Source organism: Centroberyx affinis, unplaced genomic scaffold (genome assembly GCF_046629955.1).
Source record: "Centroberyx affinis isolate AG114_WGS23_722 - 3 ecotype Tasmania unplaced genomic scaffold, CSIRO-AGI_Caff_v1 ptg000566l_1, whole genome shotgun sequence".
Taxonomy (NCBI): Eukaryota; Metazoa; Chordata; class Actinopteri; order Beryciformes; family Berycidae; genus Centroberyx; species Centroberyx affinis.
Genome location: NW_027279209.1, coordinates 97,659 through 115,000, shown reverse-complemented (window position 1 = coordinate 115,000; position 17,342 = coordinate 97,659). Strand labels below are relative to the sequence as shown.

Here is a 17,342-nt window from a genome sequence, read left to right as displayed (position 1 = left end):
ACATATAAACTCTCAAACATTCTCACGCATGATCCTGCAACAACCTTAGCCTCCAGTTGTAAATCCCCACAGCTAACAAGGGCTGCTCGCTTAACACCCGACTGTCACAACCAAACCACAAAGGCAGCCAACTTGTCCAACAACGCAACACAATACCTAACACCCCTCCTTGCCAGACAGGAACAGCCCAAACCAGACCACAACAAAAAAGAGGGAGAACCCACCTTTTGTTTACTATTCTCAAAGGTGGATCACGGGCCGAGCCTGGTAAGGGATTGTGACAGAGGTGATGTCTAAATTAATCATTCATGCTCTTTCACATGGGCTACAGTAACGGCCCTGAAATATTAATGACAGCTGCAGAATAAATTTGATTCCCTTTTCTCTCTGATTATAATCCACAGGCGCGCTCACACACACACACACATGTTTATTTATGCCCTGGAGATGAGGCACGGGGGTCACTATCAGGAGTTTGCCTGCACACATACACGCACACACTCCTTCCCTCTCCCTCTTGCCACTTGCACTTGTGTACCACCTCATTGTTTTGGAATATGTACATATTTTTCGCATGTGGTGGGCGAGTGGGCTATACATTATACATTATATGCTTGTACCGCCAAGGTATGATATACTGTATGAATACTGTGCAGCCGGCAGCCAGGGTTTTTGTTTGTTATTTTAATTAGGTGAGAGGCCTTTTTCATACTTTTTGGAGAGCAGGACCAGAGTGGAGGGGAGTGGGTGCAGGGTGTAGTGTGGTCTTCTCACCTCTAGGTGGGAATTTGACTTGCTGTCTTGAAGTAATCTGACTTGCAAACCGAGACGGGCCCCTGTTGAGGTCATGTCTCCTTTGGATTGAGTTACTCTGTTATTTGGGTCATATTGGAACTTTGTCAGTTGTCCAGTGGTAAAACAATTCTCAGCGAATGCCTAAGGCAGTTTGCGCTATCTTGTTAAGTGATCATAAACATGAGTAAATATTCTCCATTACAGACACAAACCCTTACAATCCCTCTTTTTGTACGCAGCATAGCCGAGAGTCGGCCATCAAAATGGCCCGTCCCTTGGCTGCGACCACCTGACTACTCTCCAGCAGATTGGAAGTTGTCTGTTATAAAATGTCTTGGGGTTTTGTTTTCCCATCTCAGACACCACTGCTGTAACTCTAACTCACAGCAATGTAACCTGGCCTTGGTGCACAGATAACTATCAGCTGTTTATGTCTCAACATGTCACTGGAGGTCTGTGTCTTTCTCCCTCACCTCCCTCTATCCCTCCTTCCCTCTATTCTTCCCTCGTTTCCTCTCCTGTAATGAGGAATGCAGAACAACCCAACAGGGTAGAAACCAGAGCTTATTTCTCAAAAAAGCTTATACGCACATCCACCTTTCTCACTGTTGCTGGGCAAGAATAAAATCGTAGTTTTTCAGTGTAGGCCTGCACACAGCTGTAGCCCCACAAAAAATCGTTACAGATAGAAAAATATTTCAAACTGAATGGGTCCTTGTTAGGTCAAAATGTTTGTCTGTCTCAAGAAAAGTTTTTGTTGAGCACTAATGCTGTGTGCCATCCTTTACTTTACTGTAACAAACCCCAGTTCTGTCATGATTCATTCTCACAGCTCAACTGGGTAGTCCAGCAGCACACTTCTCTTAGCACTGAGTTTGTAGAAGCATTTATCTAAAAAGTTTCCTCTTAGGTTTGCTTTCATCCCCATTGTTTGTTTTCTTCAGCTCTTGTTTGGAAAATTGAACAGGTGATGGGCCTAATTACACATCATTCTGTTGTCATTTCCTCTCAGGAGACAGGCTCATGAGGAAAAACTAGTCTGTCAAATCCCAAAGTTGCTCATTTAAATTCATCAAGGTGAGCTAATGCTATTGTCAAGTCGGTCTTCTCACAATTTGTCCATTTATCACAGATTATTTTAGTATTATTTGGAGTTATCAAATACTCAAAAAAAGGGGTTCAGGCCAGGGTCTGATTTGGTGAAACAGGGTCTGATTTGCTTTTTGTTTATTTTGTTTTAGTCTCCTTTGTTTGAGCTATTAAAGGTATTCACACTGATTTGATTTAGTCTCACCCACTGCACTTGCCTCATTGTATGACACTCAATATGGACATTGATTTGTGGCTTGCAATACTGTCAAGTAATTTTAGGTTCATCTACAAACCTAATATTGTCTGGGAGTGATGTCTATATTATTCTATGCCATGTCCCGTGGAGTTATATTTAGTTGTGTGTTCATGCTTATATTTAGTTCTGCCTATAACTAAGCTGGGCTCTGCCCAATTATCTGTTTGTTTCTCCTGTCTGTTTTGGTTGTGTTTAGCCTTGTCTGGTTCTGTTGCATTGTGCTTGCCACTGTGACATGACAGCGGCCACAACTTCATGCTCCGTTTGAGGTAGACAGTGTCAGTCATGAAATGGTAGTTTTCTTTTTTTAACACATGTAGGTCTGCACACATTTTCACATGAGGTGTCTGATCATGTGTCTCCCATGCGCACATTCTGTATGTCCATACTTGGCCAAGATGAATATTTGTGTGTGGATGTGTCTGTCTGTATTTGTATATTTGTGTGTCTGTGTATATGTGTGTGTGCTGGTGTGTGTGTGTGTGTGTGTGTGTGTGATCCTAATGATGCCTTCCTCCTCTACTCTATTGGGCTGTCAGCACGGTGCTGGTGACTGTCACACACACTGCCCCCCCTCCACATCTTGCTGAGATAGGTCATTTTTCAGTGTCAGGACAGACGATTCACATTGGCACCAGATTGATCCGGGACACGTTGGACTCATTATTCTCTGTTTGCATATGTCTGCTTCATACAGAACTACAAGCCGGCAAAAACAGAAGGCTTGAGCTGAAAACCTTTACCGTTGTCAATATTTTGTTACCATTAGCCTAATTAAACTGCATTGTTGTGCATCTCAGGTGAAATGCAAGTGTGGAAGAACTGTCACTGTAACTTCATGCATAGTGAGAGCTATATGCTTTTGATTTTTTTGTTATTTCTCAAGACAAAAGGCACTTTACTGTTTTATGGAGTCTTAATTAATTGACTGGAATTCAAAAAGGAATAGGCCTATATGCTGGAGACTTGATGATTTACTGTCTTCCTTAATGTATGGTGGCAATGATTGACAGCCAGTGCAAAGTAGGGATGTTTTACTTGAACTATTTACATACAGTATATACAATACAACATATACGCTGCCTGCTGCAAGACTGCCCATTGAAACGTGTAGTGTGTGTTTGTGTGCCATTTAAATGTAAATGTAAATAGTTCAAGTTATTTTTGCCTTGGGAGCCCAGTCCTTTTCCACTTTTTACCTAGTGGTGGCAATGAGGGACACAGATACTCAATAGGAATGATGACTGCATGGGAGTCACAGGTGAGAAGGCTCATCCAGGATTTGATCCCAAACCAGCAGTTAACCTACTGTATGTTTTTTCACTGGCTGAGGGGTGTTAGCCATTACTCACCATCCTCAGCATCTCTGCTCCATCTGGATTTCATTTCCTTGTTCGATGTGTAATCTTTCTCTCTTTCCATCGCCCTGGTAATGTTCCTTTTTTATGCTACCTCACTTTTTTCTGTTATTGCTGATTCGCTGCATTTTTGCGAATGTCCAAAACCTTCTCTACCTTCTCTGTTCTCCAAGAATCTTTTACCCTGCCTTGGTACCATTCTTCTGGTCAGCCCCCCTCTCATCCCAACCATCATCTATCTTTCCTGCTGTCCCTAACCCTAAGAGCTCCTCTGCTGTCCCACTCCCTCCGATTTGACACAGTGGATAACTGTGAGTGTTTGTGTGTGTGCGTGTGTCTGTGTGGATGTTTGGTGATGGGGGGGGTCATTGGGGGTCAGGGCCTGGGCCCCGGTAGTGTGGTATTTTAATCTGGGCTATTTGTAATGACAGGCCTCCTATGAGCCCAGAGGAGTGGCAGGTTGAGAGGCTCTGACAGGTTCTAATCGCTGACAGGAAAAGTAGCTGAAGAATGTGCCAGCTACCTCCCCTCCCACCCCGACCCCCTTCCTATCCTCTCCCATAGCTGTTGTTCGCCACTGTCTCTGTGTCCCTCTCTGCACCCCCCCCCCCCCCAACTCCCTCTCTAATTTTGGCTTGGTTCCAGGAGCCACTACCTGCCAATGTAATCCTTTTCTCCTTCCCTCCCCCTCTTCCCTCCCTCCCTCTATTCGGCCCTCCTCCTCTCCTCCTGTGCTGCGGACAGTTGTTGACATTCGCTGGGTGTAAAGACTCGGCCCGTCTCCGTGCGTCCCATTGTCGCTGGCATCCCGCCTGATCAGGGCTCAGTGTCTTTCTGTCTGTCTGACTGCCTGTCGCCAAGTTGGCCAAGGTGGGGAGTGAATTGGGGTTGTGGGATCAGAGTGTGTGTGTGTGTGTGTGTGTGTGTGTGTGCATGTCCCCCCATCTCCAATTTTATTAGATAGTGAACTGTTAGGGAATGATAGATCCTCTCTGTACTGTATGTATACAATGTGGGGTTACTGGAGGCCTGTTAGGGCAGGAGTAGCTGAACACTGGGGGTTATATATGTGCATACTCCCTCTGCTCAGGCATACACACAGGCTCACCTGCCTTGGCCCTGCCTTGAACCCTCACCTGTTTGAAAGCACAAGCAGTCCCCACGGCTTTGTGGTCTTCAACAGTCAAAGTCAGGGTGGGCAGTGAGTCAGTGCGACACTTCATTCCGCTATACCTGGGTGCTATGGGCCCTTTCTGTGTGGAGTTTGCATGTGTTTGCATGGGTTTCCGGTTTCCTCCCACAATCTAAAGACATGCAGGACGGGTGAATTGGAGACTCTAAATTGCCCATAGGTGTGATTGTGAGTGTATTTCTCTGTCAGTGTGTTAGCCCTGTGATAGAGTGGTAACCTGTGTTTCCCTGCTTTATGTCCTATACCTGCTGGGAAAAACTAAATACAAACTAAAGTAAAACTAAACATTTGGAAATTAAATAAATAATAAATAACTAAATAAAACTACCAAACCCACACTGTAAACTAACTAAAATGAAACTGAAATTGAAATAAAAATTAAAAAATATATAAAAATTAAAACGAATGAAAAATCCAACACCATAATAACGCTGCTAGCAACAAAGTCACCAAGTTCAATGCATCAAAGCTAGCAAACCAAGTATCTTAATGTTAAGTTATTCTGCATAGAAGAAAATAAGACTAGGGAGCCACAGAGCTGAGATCACATTCTAATAAAATGCTAATTAACAGATCTACGTGTCATTACCACAAATGTGCTGTGGGAGTGTACAATCTGTACTTGTGACTGCCTTTACATATGAAGTAGATTTTGGCCGCAGTGAAAGATAAACTTCCAGCAGTAGTTGTGGCTTGGCTGTGGATGGCTCCTGCTCGGAGCAAAAGCTAAATCTTATCTTCTCAATCTTTGATCTGCGTTGTGTGTCTAAGTGACGGAGTCCCCCCTTGGTGCTGATCAGAAGAGAAGAGAGATCAGTGGATCAGCAGGATGCACTAACAAACATCTCACAGTAATTAAGCTGTATTATGTCTTTTAGGTCAATGAAAACACTCTTGGTAATGGGAATTATTCTCACATGATTTTCAGTTAATTTAGGACGCATTAACATTTTGTGAAGATACATTTTGTTGGTTTTAATGTGTATTCATGCTCATTCAGAGTACAATTTCAACACTTGTTTTATGGCTGGAAATGGCTCTGTGTAGATGCAAGCAAAGTTTCTGACATCGTTATTGTAGATGCAGTCACTATTAATCTAAAAATCAATGTTGAAAGAAAGTAACTAAAGAATCAACCCCAAGAAATTATTGTGAAAGCCTTTAAAAGTTGGTATAAAAATGTAAGATGGCACTTGCTCCTAGACAGGTGAAACTCCAGATGTCCTCTATTCTTACTTTCCATTTTGACAGGTGTAGCTGGAAACGGACCAATTTGATTTACCATTCTGATGGGTCCATTTTCATGGCAGACGCCATGGCAGAGCAGCATGGCAGACGTTTTAATTTAGATGAGTTCAACTCTATTTCAACACTTGTTCATCATCTTTCACAGTTGTTTGTCACAGTATTGCTAATAAAAGGGCATATCTAGGTTCACAGACAAACAATACTTGGCTGACAGTTTAGAAAAATAACTGGAGGTGCTGATAAATGAACAAACACTATACGGCTGCACAGTTAAAAAGCCTTACAGATTTTTGACATTTGTTTTCTGTTGCAGCTTTACTGATACAGTATTGCTGTCTGCAACTGTTAGTTATACTTCTGATCCACAATAAGGAAGTAATTTTCAATTTCCCCCTCAAGGACCAAGCCTTTATCTAAAATCTCAAAAGAAAGATATAAAGTACCTCAAGGAAATACAAGACAGCCAATATAACTTTTCAGGTGCATCGCAAACTTGCTGTTCTGCTTCTCTTCTCCTTTGGCACAGGACGGGGATGGCCAGGCTTGTGCCCAGGTGCCGTCTGTGCCATTGGCGCCAAAGCGAGCAGAAGCTGGCACACTTCGGGCATGGCCACGGCCCCTTCTTCCTCAAAGGCTTGCCTCGTTTCCCTCCTCTCCCCTCACGGTCCCCGCTGCTCCATAGCCCAGGGAGCTCATTAGGCCAGACTTCCTCTTCATTTAATCCATTTTTCATAGCCTAAAAAACAGTCCCTGATCTTAAAAATCCTGGCTAATTTAAGCCTGGATGTTGGGGAAAAGGGGGAAAATATGATGAAAAAAGCAGGCCCGTGCAAGCTTTTTCATATTTCTGATGTCAGAATTAAATGTTTTTTTATAGAGGAGCAGCATGTCCAGAATGAGAAGATGCAGAACCAGCACTAAAATGAGCTGTTCTTCAACAGAGTTCTAGACCCCAACAGGCAACATCCCATCCACTTCCTTGCCTGCTGTCCATTGGTCTTGTGGGAGACCGATGCGTTAACTTGGCCTAATGAAAACATTGGTAATAACATGCTCCCTCTCCGTGTTCCTTTAATTATGTATCTCCGACTGGGTACCAGAAGGCCCCAGTAGGCTCCCAGCTTCACTTGTTGTGGAACTGAAGTTTCATTTGTAGTTTGGATCCTGGTGGGGAAGATTTGTACAGAGAAACTAACTCTCACCCTCTCTCTCTTCCTCTCACTCTCGCTCTCACCCTGAAACTCTCTTGCTCGCTCTCTCTCTAACATCATGTTATTTCTATCCATCTCAGATACTTATTGACCGAGAGAAACTTCATATAAACACAGCTTCTTTCAGAATCACATAACCGAGCATCAGTATTTCCCTTTAGAGTGCAATGACTGTGGTACAGATACTACACAAGTTCATTTTCTGCCTTGGCTTTTACACTCATCCACATTATATCCACATTAACGCTGTCAAAGTTAACATCCTCAAAAGTTGTCCAAGGCTTTGTCCTTTATCTCTCTCCAGGAGGACAAAGCTCATTTTTTTTTCTTTTCCTTCCAGCCAGCCATCACAGCATTAATATACCTCCCAGGTATCAAGTGTTGATGAGCGCCTGTCTCCCCAAGCTGACACGTATTTCACCAAAGGTCTCAGAGCAGGGGGAGAGGAACACTGAGGGAAGGGAGGAAAAAAGAGGTGCTTGCATACCCAGCCAACGGATGTGGTGGAATTGTTAAGCAGTCTCGGCTGCCCTCTCGTTAGCCTCCGAGATGCCTGGTGACAGAGGTGAGGCAGTTAAGGTTGGGGGGAAGTTGAGAGGGGGAGGGTCAGTGCCCCCGAGGGTGCCGTGCCATGGCCGTGCCAGGCCGGGACCCTGTGCCACCGTCCCCTGTGCCTCCCCCGTCAGCGCGCCCTCTGCCCCGGGCCACTGCGGAGGGGGCGCGTGGGGGGCTGTCACGCGTCGGCCTCAATTACAATCAGGGGATGGAACATGCAAAGGCTGCCCACTGTCACCGCTCATATTGCTGTTGTAATCGCTGCACTGTATCATAGCTGTCTGCGGGGCAGATAAGGCCTGCTGGATCTGCATTTAACCCGATCACACCTACTACCGCCAGGGGAATTTCTCTATCTCTCTCTTCCACACTTACTCTATCACTGAAGAACTTAAAGCGGAGAGGTAGTGTTTAGACTCTGAAGGGGTGTCAGGAACACTCATGAGAGTTTTCACACACAAGTCAGAACACAGTGCTGCATGCATGCATGTGTGAGCGCACACACTAACACACACACCCACACATAATCACGAAGACCCCCACATATGCATGTTAAAAGCTTCAATGTCAATTTTTGATAGGCATGTACCATTGACAGTGTGCACAAGTTGTGTTTTTTTAATCTCTTTCACTTTGACATTTGCCTGTGTCCAGGTCAGTATCTGCTTTCAACTCAATCTCAGACACTGCAAAATTTTGACTTAATCAAACACTGATAGAAACATTCCTGTCACTCTACTTGAAAGAGACTTTATTGCTGGTTATTGACAAGCCTTTGAAATGAGAGTTTTCACAGAATAAAAACACTTCGGCACCTTGGGACACATTCCATCAATCAAAGGACACCCATTGAAAGCTCTTGAATTCAAGTCTTCAGTTCAGTTCCTCCATTTTCTTGCTGTTGTCAAAGTTATGAAAGTAGTTATTTCATTAGATGAACTTCGGTCTGCCTCTGTTCATATTATTATACATGTTACACAAAATGAGATTTAAATGTTATTAACTATTTAATTTTTTTATTATTATTTCATGTCTCAGAACACATTCAAAATATTATTTTCTGAAAAGACCTCATTACAAGATTAGATTAAACATAACACATAACATTAATCCAACAACAAACACATACATTGATAGAAAGATAGTTGATTGAAAGATTTGATCATTGACATATGTACACAATTAATTAGTACTGTGCGAAATGGTAAATTGATTTATATCCCTTTCTTCCTGTGAAGAGAAATGACACAGTGGGCTTTCAGCCCCACTTAGTCTTAGCGGTGAGATACACACAAGGGATGAAAGGAACAAAAATGTATGCAGTCATTGCTGTAAAGCATTAATGTTTTACAGCTAATCATATGTCTATATTTATTCTGACATTTGTTTACAACCTCACTGCTAACAGCAAGTGTGAGCTACCATAATGACAGCAAGCTTGCTAGTTTCAAATGTCTATGGTATTTCACCACAAGCAGGCTAACAAGTTAGCAGGCTCACCATGAGTGCATTTTCAGCAAAGAAATACTTCATCTCAATACACAGTTAGCATTTTGATAATAATTGATGACATACGTGACATATCAGTGGTAACAAAGATTTTCTACTCACATTAACTAAGTTGTTTGAATTTGGACTGTCGCCAGCACCAGGCACTTAATCGTTTGCCTACAAACGCATTTTATGTCACACTTACTATACTAAGTGTGGATGGTACATGGTTTCGAGCCCACCCAGAGCAACACCTCATGCCTTCACTGGACAAGCCATGGCCAGCACATACATACATTTCAAAATATCTAACTTTTACACAACTTCCTTAACATACCAGAAGACAAAACAACTGCTTGGGCTGGTCGCCAGCTGTGGCTGCTGCCACCTTCTGGTCCAGCCAAAAAAGGCATTTTAACCCATAGTTCACAGTTCAGATTAAATAGCTGTATCCAATAGGGTTCTTTGCCACTGCATTGTGCAGCATGGCAACAGACACAGGCTTGTTTCATGGTGGCCTTGGGACGGCCTATGGCCTCCTCTGAGGCTCTGTTTGTGAGGCTACTTGCCTTCAGTCCATCCAGCCCAGTATCGCTAACAACATGTCTTCTGTTCTCACCCACTGCACAGCTGTTCACACACACACTCATGTGTGGTGTGTTTGTGGTTACTGTATGTATTTGTGTGTGTTTGGTGTGGCGGGGGTTGCATGCACATATGTATACATATATGCTCATAAGTGTTTGTGGCTTTGATTGATCTTTTGACCCTTTGTGCATGGGTACTGCAGTTACACATGGATACTCTAGTGAGTTGACATTTAATTTATTGGTTTGAGAGAGCAATTTTTTTATTTTTTTTGTGTCTTTCTTTTGTTGCCTATGTTGACCACATGCTGGTTTGCACAGAGGATCCACATACTGATATGAGGAATCAGCATATTAGTATCCTCTCTATGCTAGTAGCCTTCAGAGTTGTTAGAGATGGGCTTCTCTCTGTAGGGGTGTTGTAACCATGCCTGGCCATGCTGTTCCTGTCAGTCACAACAGGGTCGCATTCCATCATCCTGCCCCTGAAAAGAAAATGACACCCAGCTTGAAGAACCGCTGTGTGTAAAATCGAAGTTGTCCCACCTCCTGGTGGCCAACCCGTCTAAACAACATTAAGGCAAGGTGGGCTTTGCCAGATGGCATACATTATTCATAAGGAGAAAAGAAAAGGTATCTTGGGTTGTGTTATTACAGACATGATGACTTTCTCTCTGTGTCTTTCTTTTTTTTCTGTGGTGGAGCTGGCCCCGTCAGCATACCGCACAAACCCACAGGGAGCCGCGCCAATCGCAAAAACTCCCCCCTACCCCACTGCCACCTCCATCGGCAAACTTCAAAAAACAAAAAAGCAAATTATTTTGTTCAGTGGCTACAATGACAATGTGTAGTGCTCAGTTATAGATTAAAAGCGAAGGACTTGCTGTAAAAGAAAGGGAGCCCAAGACAAAAGAGAGCGACAGACCGGGGGGGTTTAAAAACAGGCCAGCCACTGAGTTGACAATTGAGTTATAATATCATGTCCTTTATGAATAATTAATTTGATGGTGCTAAGGCCCCTCAGAAGGTAGATTAAATTAGTTCTGCCATGTCTTAAAAGTTAGATATGCTTCATTAGTGTGGAAGATGGTGGCAGGCGTGTTGGGTATTCAGTCAGAGCTGTTTTAGTTAATGCTGAAGAACAGGAGACACCTCGTCACCCTACCAGTGATACACAGTGTTATATCACACTTACGTCAGTTCACAGAGAAATTCACGATTTGAACAGGTGTGCTGTTTCCTCTTTGTCTGGTGGTCAGGTGAACCTGGATATATTTCACTCATCTTTGCGTTCTAGTCCTTTGATCTCCATGAATACAATATATAGGCCTATGTGTTTTGTAGAAGCTCAGTACTACAGCTATGACGTCAAGTTGTCTTTAGCCTTTGCTGTTGAATAAGCAAATGGATTTTCAAGCTCCACATCACTGCAGTAAATATTTCTATGCTGCAAATGAGCATTGTCAAAATAGTTGATGGTGCTTGTTGTTGAGTTGGTAGTTACATGTTTTTCTTTTGAAACACTTGGAAATGTCCTAGTACCATCCGTCATTGGCGATCATTGAAGTCATGACTATTATATTTCACAGGAATATTGTAAATTAAGCCTTATACTTGACAGATTTCCCATTGACATCTCTGTATTCTTCAACAGTCAAACCTTCTTCATGCCATAATGAGAATTTCCATAAACCTCTTGCTTGGGAATGCATATGCATTTTATATGGAACAATATAAAGTGAGATATAATAAACATGTAAACAAATAAACATTGTACAGTATACTGTACACAAGGGCTTTGCCGTGCCCTCACATGCAATGCCATGTTGTTTGTATTCACACTGGCAGCTGACAATAATCTGCCTTCAACTCTATGGCCCGGGTCATTGTTAAATGAGGCGCATGATGCGTCTCCCTTTTGTGAGTCCGCTCTATGCCTCGTATCCCCCCTATAATAGCAGTATTATTTTCCTTTCACCAGAGCAGGGAAGTGTGTTGGTATTACCCCAAAGTATGACACAAACTTCTGTTGTGCTGTGTGTCAGAGCCATAATGACGCAGTGTTCTGATAACAAGCTGCACTGTTGCTCGGTGAGATGAAATTCTCAGAGCACCTTAAACTTTGCTGGAAAATTTGATGTATCCTCTGCGCATGCAAGGGCAAATAAGCCAAGTCGTAGTGATTTGTTTCAAAGAAATAAAGCACATCTCCAATATGGACTTAAAATGTTCCAAGGTATGAAATATATATATATATATATATATATATATATATATATATATATATAAAATATGTAACAGTATTTTTCCTACGATGCAATGTCTGAATTATTCTTTTGAGTTCAGTAACAGTAGGCCAAAGTGTTATAGTTCGGCATTCAGTTTTATTTCTTTAAAGGTGCAACTATCTGTCCAGAAGGCGTCACATCCTTATCAGTTAAATTGTGGAATTTAGGCTTCTGTCTAAAAAATGCGATTACTTAGACGTTCCATAACATTCTCTGTTAATTGTGAATATATTGGCATCCTGCGTGTTTTGTGGCTTGTCATTTGTCTTGTCATGTGTCATTACATATCTCCTTTGTTTGTTTTGATGTTATGTGTCACTGTATTTCTAGTTCATAACTCTTGAGGGTTCTGTCTGTGAGAATTTTTTTTTTTTTTTTTCTTTTGGAAAATCATCAGTCATTTGAATTAAGGAAAAGTGATTGAGAAGAGATGAAGCGGAATTGATCTGGTTTTGGATTTCTTGTTTTGTTTTTTTCGTGATGCACAATGTAATAGTCTCTGATTCAGCAACCGACCCAATGAACAGATTTGTTAGCACCAATATATTTAAGGGTTTATTCCACACTTTGAAATGAGCTCCGAAGAGACTGAGCTGGCCTGCTCAGTGCACCCTGTCACTCTACAGCCAGCCTCTACACTTCGTCCGACCCTCTCCTTTTTTTTTTTGCTGTGTTTTGGGAGTCGTAGCTCAGCTCATGAGTATTAATGAATTCAAAGTTTGAGGAAAAGAATCTTTAAGTGTTTCCAACTGTCAGATCCTGTCAGTGCAACCACTCCTAATGGCCTGCGCCTTCCATTCAGGCTAATGTTTGATGTCTCGCTTTCATGCCCTCCTTTTCCTCCATTGCTAAATTGCCGCCGACAGTCCTGTGTCCCCGTAGATTGTTTGTTTGTTTTTCGACCATGCATGTTTTACATATCATTGACGTAGCGAGGATTCATTTAGCGATCTGTTAATGGGGGAAGGGAGGGAGTGGTCCGTTGCTTTGCGTGTATTAAATTGGGATGTGATCATGAGTCAGGTCCCAATCTGGTGTTGTATTGAATGAGCTAAGGAACATTTAGGACTTTGAGAACATCCAAAGCGTTGATGCCTGTGAAGCCAAATCTTTTCAAAAAAGTAGGAAGAGTTTTTTTTTTTCATGTCCAAACCACTTGACAAAGAACAGCTGGGCAGGAACAGTCAGGCTGCAGAAGGCGTCACATCCTTATCAGTTAAAACAGAAGTGGTGATCAAGCATTGATCAAGCCAGTCTAGAGGCTCCTCCGTCTGTACTTCACTCAGTGTTTGCATCAGTTTTAACTTTAACTCACAAATGATGGGGTTGGGTGGGGGGACTGCAACAAAGCATAATTAACAAGTTACTTCATTCATTTAGAGACAAAAAAATTATCAGTAGGTGTTGAAAAGTGCTAAATACTCCTAGCGCTCTGATGAAGAAAAATAGAGGGGGGCTCCCAACAGGCCTTGTCAAAACATGCAAATGAGGGTGACGGCAAGTCCGATTTTGACAAACATAATTAAGGTGTTCCAATTTGGGACATGCTAATAAAGAGGACTGCAGGCCTCCCCCAGGTCTTCACTAATCATAAAGCTTTAAAGCTTTGTGTGTGGGGGTGTGTGTACGTGCGTGTGTGTATTTTCTCTCCCCCATCTCACATTTTATTGGATAATGAACTGTTATAGAGTGTTAGATCTCCTTTCGCAGTCTTTCACTGAGTTTGAGGAGATAGGCAGGGAAGAGCCGCCCGAGGTGTGGTGTTGTACAGATAATTAAAAGGCAAGAAATTTGCGTTTCGCTCTTTGATCTGCCTGTCAACTTTCTGATTAGAGACGTAAAAGCCTTTAATCAAGAGTAATGCGATGATTAACGCTCCTAAACTGTTGAAAAAGAATCAGAGGAACGTCAAGTTTTCTCTCTCTTCCTCCCTCCTCCTCCATGTATCTCTCCCCAAGTCCATTTCCGACAAACTGGCAAACTTTTCCTCCTCAGCGAGTTCCGCCTGAGGTTGTTAAATCAGATGTTGTATGTGATTAGGGCCAACTGACATGTTGTTTTCTCCTAGGTATACCGCTCTCTAGTCTTGGCAACGTTGGTAGAATTCACCCTTGCTCAATGTATTCCTCTTTTCTTCCAACAGATTGTTCCCTTTTTTCGTTTTTTCTCTCTTTATTCAATGTCAGCCTTTCGTCTCTCTACATAGCTTTGGCCATCAGGACAGATATGCGTATTACCTGTATGTCAGTACAATTTCTATGCTGTGATACAATAATCTAACTTCACTGCTGCTCAATTGATAATAAATAAAAGTTTTCTCATTTCTTTAAGTTACAGACAAAAGCGCTCCATCTCTTCTGGTTTTGTCATTCAGTGGTTTGAAAAGAAATTGATGTACTAGTGTTTTTTATTTGTAATGTGGCCCGTACAATTGGGTGCCACAAATGTCAGCACTATGAATAATACATACACTATTTAGCTCATTCGGATATGACTTTTAATTCTACACTTCATACATTTTTTACGCTTTTGACCAAGTTTAATCAACACATAAAAATAATTTCCCCAGCAGTGGAAATGGAATTAATAAGTCTGCTCTGTTTGAGCCTCACAATTGACCAGTGGGGATACACTTAGAATAGACATATAGGCTGACCAGCCGTCTGTGGAAATTCCCTGTTTTTTTTAATTGAAGACCTTGGAAAGCAACGTTCCTGCCCACACATTGTTGCGTGTGGGGCAATCACAGCAAGCACCCAAAGTCCATTAGTTTTCATTTGGATGGTTCAGTAAGACTGGTTGATTAAGTCCAGGCAATTTGCTGACAGGAACCCCCCCCGCGCTCACCCCTCCTTCTCCTCACCCCTCTGCCACCAGCAGGGTTGTCGTTCAGGTTAATTTAATCTGGATTGTTAGAAATTGTAACTAGCTTTGTGGCTGTCTAGATGCTTTGGAGCCAAGTAAAGCAGTTTGCTGTAGTTTATTATGGCAGAACTTGGCATATGAATGTTGTTGGATGTCTAACCACATTGGTAGTTACAGTGCAGTTACAGTAAGCTTCCTCATCCAATGCTGCTAACCAGTGGACGGCTATGGCATTCTCTTGAGTGGAGAGCTCAGAGTATCTGCAGCTGTGTCTATAGGGACATGCAGGTATGGGTAATTTCATAAATGTAAAACAAGCTTCTCTCTTCTAAGCCTCATCTATTCTCATTCAATGAGGGTGAAAGAGACCTTGCTGTTAAAAAAAAATAGTCAATTTGGGTAGCTCAGAATTTGAGCTTTGAGGCTGAGGTGAAGGGAAAAGAGGAGGGGGAGTTGAAATGGAGGGAAAAGGCAGCTTTCAATTCTCTCCGCCCTGGTTCTACTTAAAACAAATGGTTCTATTACCAGTTGGTCTCCTACAGGCCTGGTCATTTATACCCATTAAACTTGCGTCTTATCACCCATAAGACACTCTTACATCTCTCCATCCACCAATTGTCCATAATCAGCCATTTAAAACAGCGGCGGAAATTTCCTTTGCGCCTTGCTCCGGTCTGACGGACAGGCAAACGAGCCAGGAGGAGGAGGGACGGGGGAGGAGAGAGGGATATTTTCTGCGGAATGATGAATAGGCCAAGTTGAGTGGCTGACTAACAGAGATCTGTCTTAATCAGAAGTGATTTGTCAGAACAGGAGCTCTGCGGGGTCAGGGCGCAGGCGATGAATAAAACAGAGCCTGGCGGAGTGAAGAAAGGCCCCAGAAATCCACCCTGACTGCCCACCACCACTCATACACATGCAAAGGGAAGGGCCGACGGATGGGCTAAGCCAGGATGGACTGGGTTGGCCCATGTACTCCTCGCCCAGAATATTCCTTGTTTCCCCCCTTTTAAGCGCTTACACTCTCGCCCCACTTATTCTGAAAGTTTACCATCCCACCACAACCAATACGGTGAAAATCCCCAGTTGGGCTGGCTGGCTGGTTTGTTGTTTCGAACACACAGAAAAAACAGAAAACACAGAAAACACAGAAGAAATGTAAGGAAAAAAATGGTGTGGAAAAATCCTTATTGGGAAAAAAAAATGCACCACTTCTCATGAAACAGTAGGAATCACATTCATTCCTTATTAAATCGTTTATTACAGACTTGCCCATCCTGCGGAGTAACAGTTCCTGATTAACATGCAACGGGGGACAAGTTATTATTATAAGTAAGCTGTCATAACATTGCTGAGCCCCCAGATGCTACATGCCCCCCCTGTGACCTAGCAGTTGGCACCTCTTTATTTTGAGCTATAGCTCAGTGTAGCGAAGGCGCTAGCCTCATGGCCTGTGGGCTCAGCATTACAAATACATCCCAGTGTGGGTACAACTTTGATGGGGGTGATGAAAGTGTGTCACCAGGCAGTTGTAGACTTGAGAAGTCCTCAAAAAAAGCTTCTCGGGAAGTGTACAAAGACAGGTAACTTTGTTCACCTGGGAGTCCCAGGCATATAAGTTGACTGTGGTAGTGCGTGTGTCTGTGTGGGTGAGAGGGAGAGGGAGAGGGAGAACGTGTGGTTTATCAGGCTGCACCTTACCTCCCCACAACCCTCCCATGGGCTACCATACCCCGTTTGTTGGTGTGTGTGAATTGTGTCCGGATATAAGTGTGTGTGGTAACCTTCAAAAAGTGGTCTCAACCGCTTAATGAAAAGGAGCTGTGCTGAGCCTCAGAGCGCACCAGTGTCAGGTCTTGTACCCTTTCAGCTCTAGGGACAGAGGGAGCAAGGCAAAAAAAAAAAAATGCAACAGAGAAAGAGAGACGGGGGCCATAGACATCCCACTGTGGAACTGCTCTGAAACAGCTCCTGTAAAATTGATGATGTGTCCAATTATATGTGCCCATGGACTGGAGAAAGTTGAGGGCTGCAAAGGACAGGGTGCCACTGGAATTGTTTGGCCATTTTTGCTGTGTTGTCCTGAGCTATGCTGAGCTGACATGTGCAGGTTACCATATTCACATTTTACATAAAATTGTCAGCGCCTAGTTGAACCTGTTCTTCAGATCATCTGACAATAAAACGGTAAAATAAATGAACATTCTCCTGTCACCACAAGCAACCTCGTAATAAACGAGTGCAAAGGATGACAAAAGAGTTTTCCCTTATGTTCTTCATTTAAGAAAGGGATAACTGAGATTGAAGATAAGCACATGCGTTTCTCCCACATCTTCGGGAATCTGACTTGCAATGCATGTTCTTTCTTACTATGCAGTGTCTGCTGGGGAGAAAAGGTGACGCA

General features: G+C 42.9%; 1 protein-coding gene across 1 annotated transcript in view; it reads left to right on the top strand.

Moving 5' to 3' along the window:
• The first annotated feature begins 7,701 nt into the window (after nt 1-7,701).
• LOC139643164 (vesicle transport through interaction with t-SNAREs homolog 1A-like) overlaps nt 7,702-17,342 on the top strand; it is a 60,085-nt gene continuing 50,444 nt past the window's right edge. The window contains exon 1 of the mRNA XM_071518338.1: nt 7,702-7,891. Coding sequence (XP_071374439.1) covers nt 7,702-7,891 — 190 coding nt within the window. The remainder of the gene's footprint in view (nt 7,892-17,342) is intronic.